Genomic DNA, 6000 nt, shown 5'->3' on the forward strand with positions numbered 1-6000 from the left:
AGAATTTGGACCTCAGGGAAAAATAAAATGGACATTAGGATATATATGTGGCCAGCTAAGGTGCCATCTACTGAGGAGGTACCAACTTTGCAAGCCAATTTCACTTTGTCTTGCACGGGGGGGGGGGGGGGGGGATGAGAGAGGTGGGGCTTGTCAGGGGCACCACAAGTGCTTCCACCAGTACTGGCTGCAAAGTACAGCCAAGGAGAAGGACTTCATCCCTGATCTGCTGCCCAAAAGCAGGAACCCCCGCCAACGCACCAGGATCAACGTACTTCACCTTGCTGTATAGATCCATCACACACCATTCACACCGGACCTTCTACAGAAGGTAGATACTTGTACTGCAAATCTCAAAATGCACTGACCTTAACCGGATAACCAACTGCCAAGAGCGCAGCCCCTTAACAAGGATACAGGGATCACTATACCATCCAACCTCTAATTCAGTACACGGTCGCACGGTAAACTGGAAACCCTGAACAAAACAGGAGCAGCCTCTCTGGAGTACTACCGAAAGCACATTTTGCATGGACACTCAAGTACAGTGGAGCTCTCAGCCACACACAAAGAAATTATGTAGCGTGGGAGATGGTTGGAATTATTTATAGGTTAACTATGCCCTTTAAGGGTCTCGGGTCTGATTAAATCAAAATGTGTTTGTGAGGCGCCACAGGATCGCTGCCCTAGAAAGATACCGAACGGCGTGTCTGATTAATTAAAAATCCTCACACTGTTGGCACCAGTGGAGAGGCGTTTAAATTACCGCAGGATAAAAAGGCGTACGAGCTCATTTCAGCGGAGTTTAACGGCCCCCGAACCTCTGCGGGGTAAAAGCTGTTTGATTACAGCGGTAAGAGCGAACGGCCGCCATACGGCGCGCGCTCGGAAATGACCGAGTCATTAGCACGCGGGTCGCGCGTGGCAGTCGACTGTAAGTCCGCGGGCATGCAAGTGACGCGTTAAAGAAAAATTAACAGAATAAAAGAAAACGCGGTAACAAAAAAAAGACCTGGAAAACAAGCCTCCCTTAAGGAAACCATGAGACGTGGATGTCGATGTCAATAAAGCATAAAGGCGGTCATAGAGTTTACGGGCTTGCCAAATCTCACGCTAACAGACTCCCACGCGCATACCAGAAATCTTATGGCAATTTTATATTATTCCATTATAAACCTAAAATAAGCTACATCAAAAGCATTGGGATAGTTTGCAAACCATATAGACTATTTACAAGGTGATAAAACTGTTACATACATGTAAATGCGTGTGCATATGTGTGCAGAACTGTCTCGAATCGATGACCTCACGCCAGCCAGCTGACCCTTTGGTTTAAAGTCAGCAACCCTGGAGTTTGGAGCAACCCGCGTGGGCGCGTGACTGAGCGACGTTCCTCTCGTGGGCTTTTTTTTACCCAATCATCTTTCACGCGACCCAAAGGACGTCACCCAATAAACATTCCTTATTAACGAGGCGTAGAGCGGGTAGCTTTTAATCACACTAACGGGAAAAGTGCCGCGAAATTGAAACAGGTCTTTAAAGAAGTCGCTTAATGGTTGGAAACAAAAAGCATCCAAAGAAGATGAATAGGACAAAAATTGAGATGCAGAAGGGGGACTGAAGTCACGGAGAGCCATTCGGGGAAATGCGGCACAGACATTAAGAAATGCAACAAACAAATAAGTTAATTAATCAATCCGTTCAGCAGGATAAGTTACACCGCTTCTGCAAAAACGGACTAGCCGCTGCGAGGGTGCACATGCCAGGCCAATACCTGTGGGAGGTGCTTAAAATTACCCACAGTGGGGCAGCTTTATGCTTGTCAATTGTATTTGTGGGCAAGCGAACATTAATCAAAAGTGAAATGTACAGTAAGCGCGGGGCGGCTGGGGGATTTCGAGGATGCGGACAGCGCGATCGGATAAGCAGGCATTATGGATGTCGGGCGTTTCCGCGCCGCCCGATCTGCCGTGCTTGACCCCGAGTCTCCGCACTGCCTTCGATTCATTTGGACGGCTAAATATGCCCAGCCGGCTCCTCTGTGCGTCATCCTCGGCCAGATTTGAATGCAAATGCCAAAAGCTCGAAAAAGTAATTTCAAAAGAGATAAGAAAAAGATCAGACATTCCAGTACTTTAACACCCATATCCACCCATAACTGCTTATTCAGTGCAGGGTCAAAGTAAGTCCTGGCAATCGGAGGGCAGGAGGCAGGGGGCACCCTGGGTTGAGATGGCAGTTCATCACAGGACACACATGCTCACACATACATGCATAATATCCTCCTGAGATTCATCAATTCATTTTTGCCCTATGTAGAGGACATAATGCTCATATCTCTCAGACTATACATGCTATTATTACACCCTGTTCCTAAATGTGGACAGTTCGGGCTTTAAGATGACATCACATGTGGGGGTGTGATTTTGCCAATTTCCTGTCGAATCAAAATCCACCTATACATTTTCTGTAACTGCTTGCCCCCTTCAGGGTTGCAGGGAAGCCTGAAGCCTATGGGCACGAGGCAGGGAACAACCCCGGATGGGGTTCCAGCCCATCGCAAGGCACAATCATACACCATTCACTCACACATCCACACCTATGGGCAATGCGGTAATTCCAATTAACCTCAGCATGTCTTTGGAGTGTGAGGGAGGACACCAGAGTTCCTGGAGGAAACCCCATAACGACAGAGTAAGAAATTCAAACTCCATACACATGTAACCCAGGCGGAGACTCGAACCCGGGTCCCAGAGGTGTGACGCAACAGTGCTAACCACTGCACCACCATGCCGCCCGATCAAATCAAAATTTGAATCAATAATTTAAAAATAAACGGGGATATGGGCAATATAACTGAATGTTCTTGAACTGTGGCGTAAAGCGAAATATCTGTAGGAAAACAATGAAGATCTGGAGATGATGTCACAGCTCACCGAAGCTGCAGTAGGATTCAAACCCACAACCCTGAGGGCTGTATTGCTACCCACTTTCTGCATAAGAGTACACCAAGAATTTCCTTTCATGTATTAATACTTAATTTATCAGTGTGATTGATAATGTGGTGAATGAGATTATGGACTACATTAGTGGACTTAATGAATACAACTTTTTATATTTATAAATGCGGCCAGTACTCTAGAATGCTCATTCTTGTACATAATGCGTATTTCATAGGAGAGCTACGGGGTGATGTAACCACTGAGTCATATCAGAGCACAGCCGATTTGGGTTTAAAAAAAAAATTTAACAACCCATCATTAGGCTGAGAAGCTCATTTTAAATTCCCTGCTTTTTATCCCCGATCCCAGAGAAGCGCCGGTCCCTATTGGCAGTATGGCAGTTTTGGGAGGACGAGGCTGATGTTGTCAAGAGATGCTAAGGAGCCACCCACAGCATCCGACACGCTGACCCCAAACTGTGCAGCCCGCCCGTCCGTGCCGTAAGACACCAATCTCATTATCAGTCCCGTCACAGCGCAGAACTTACACTACATCCTGGAAATGTAAGCGTTTACAGCATAGCCATACGTCTCCGCACGTTCCCCATATGAGAAGCTTCTTTCTTCAGGAGCACCGCAAAAACCCACGCAGTTATCCATTATCGTTTATTCTTAAATTTAACGCCAGCTCATATTTCTTCCCAAGGCTCGCAAGTCATTTTCCGTGGGTAAGCAAATTGTTATCATCGTCGCGTCGCACCCCAGGAGACGGCGGCGCAGTGCTATCGTGACTGTTGCCGTTACCGTAATATGCAAATAGATCAGGGGAAATAAACCGTGACATCGATCATTAATTTATTTCACCTCCTTATTCGATCAGAATTGCAAACAGACATCTATAAGCTGATTACCTTATGCTTTGTCCCAAAAGTTTCTTCTATAACCAAAATTAATTATGCATATATAAATACTTGCTACCAGGGAGATGATGTTCTGCAGGGCCGGGGAGAAATAAGTTATATATCCAGGCGCTTGCAACCATCCAACTTTTAACTGCTTATCTAGGTCAGGGTCTTCGGGGGAGGGGGTGGGGGGGGGCATTCAAGATAGGGCATATGGTCGAGTACAGCATGGACAGGTTGGTAGTCCATTGCAGTACACACACACAAACACAGTCATATACTACAGGAAATATAGAGACACCAATTAGCCTAACCACACGTTTTTGGACCACAGGAGGAAGCCAGAGAACCCACAGGAAATCCACACGACAAGGGGAGACCATGCAACAAAGAATCCCCACACAGAGCAGATTTGGGATTCAAACCCCATCCGAGGTCCATCAGCAGCGCTACGTACCGAGCCACCTACCCAGCTTCTTCCGACGATTTTATTCCTCCTTGGCAACTACTGACAAAACTGTGGACCATCTGCATTCTTGCCAGAATTGGCTCAACAGCATAAGAGAAATACAATTCTGCAAGGCGTCCCCGTTAAGATGAGGAGATTTTTTTTTTCTCCTCCTTGAAGAATAGCTACGTGTTGCCTTTTCAGTCCATTTACGTGCGGCTTTAGGCAAGCAACAGGCGCTCAATGAGCTGCCTTCAGCTCAGGTGTTATTTAGTGCTTAACGCATTCCAGTCTCACGGAGAGAAGCTGCGAGAAGTAGGGCAAGGCCACCTGGTCTTAAGTCGTTAATACCAGATAAACTGGAATAAAATCCTTTTCACCCATCTGTTCCTGACATGCAACCAAATCGCCGAAGACTCTGCCCTTTCTTTTCCCCCTTACAGATCGAAAACATTCGCAAGTGGGTCAGCATTAAAAAAAAAACACATACATACGCAGAAGATTCTGCACGATCTGCTATAGTTGTTGGTGGAGGGCAAAAAATGCATAAAAAAAAGCAAAAATGGAAGCCTGCATGGAAGCCAAATGCTGAAAACAAGGTCTTAGAGTTGCAAGGAGAGAGGGATGTGTACGAGTGATGTAATGCCCCTTGGAGGTACCCCATGAAGTGATCTCCCGCGTTCTGTGATCTGTACCTTGAAGACGGGTAACCTGTCGTCATTCTGATGATCTGGTGGATGACAGGCCACCCAGAGGGAACTAGAGAGGAGAGGAAAGAGGGAGCTCCGGGAAAGAGGCGAACTGCGCGTATCTCCCCCCTCCCCGTTTTGGAGACAAATCGCCGTGGAAACAATCAGTCCTAACAGCTGAGCAAGTTTCTTTGCCCCGAGGTCAGGAAAGCCGAGGACCAAAGGACCGGCCCAGTCAACCCCTGATTACCGACAAGCGATAAAAGCAGATAGCAGATGCAGTTTTGCCCTAACTTTGACTTGACATATCCGGCTATTATTTTCCACAGAATGCAGAACACCGTGGAAAGGCTGGTCCTAGCCGGGGGCCATAGTTGGTGAGATAACTGGGCTCAATATACATGCAGGTCACCCCACAGCTGTCATGGGGCTGACCACGAAAGCACAAATCAGAAGCAAACTCGATTAATATTCATATTTTTAGAAATTACACCACACACGACCCCAAGCAAAAATACTACACTGAAAGTTTAATCCCTGGACAGTATGGTTCTTTTACTACCAGGGATAATTACATGCCAGTGTGAAATTATATTTTTAAACGGTCATCTGTCAAAGGAGCGAGACAGGCCAGGTAGACGAGTGCTCACCTCATCTTTATTCCTGTCCTTGCTTTTGCCGGAGTTTCTCCCATTGCTTGCCGTCTCCTTGGCCGGGACCACAGAGATCTGGTGTACGGGCATCGTACGGCGAGGTGGGGGGGGGGGGTAGGGGGGGACAGGGCAGGCGGGGGGGGTCGTCGCGTTCTTTCCTTCAGTCGGCCCCGGTGGCGCGTACGTCCGCGCTCTCACGTCGTCGTCTTAGCATCGCCTGCGTTTCAGCTACAGAGAGACGAAGACAATAGCAACCAGCAAACAAATAAATAGCATAATGTAAAAGCTGCTGACATAGCTCTTACACTTTATTTATTTATTTTGGGGGGGGGGTAGGTTGTTAAATAAATAACTCCGCCGCAGTCAT

The 6000-nt window shown here is 47.1% G+C and overlaps 1 protein-coding gene across 1 annotated transcript in view; it reads right to left on the reverse strand.

Annotated features, from left to right (window-relative positions):
* Positions 1–5740, reverse strand: part of marchf1 (membrane-associated ring finger (C3HC4) 1) — a 30345-nt gene extending 24605 nt beyond the window's left edge. Inside the window, exon 1 of the mRNA XM_048995886.1 lies at positions 5631–5740. Within this exon, the coding sequence (XP_048851843.1) occupies positions 5631–5723 (93 nt within the window). The 5' untranslated portion in view covers positions 5724–5740. The remainder of the gene's footprint in view (positions 1–5630) is intronic.
* Between the last annotated feature and the right edge of the window lie 260 nt (positions 5741–6000).

This window comes from Brienomyrus brachyistius, chromosome 25, assembly GCF_023856365.1.
Source record: "Brienomyrus brachyistius isolate T26 chromosome 25, BBRACH_0.4, whole genome shotgun sequence".
In the NCBI taxonomy this organism is placed as follows: Eukaryota; Metazoa; Chordata; class Actinopteri; order Osteoglossiformes; family Mormyridae; genus Brienomyrus; species Brienomyrus brachyistius.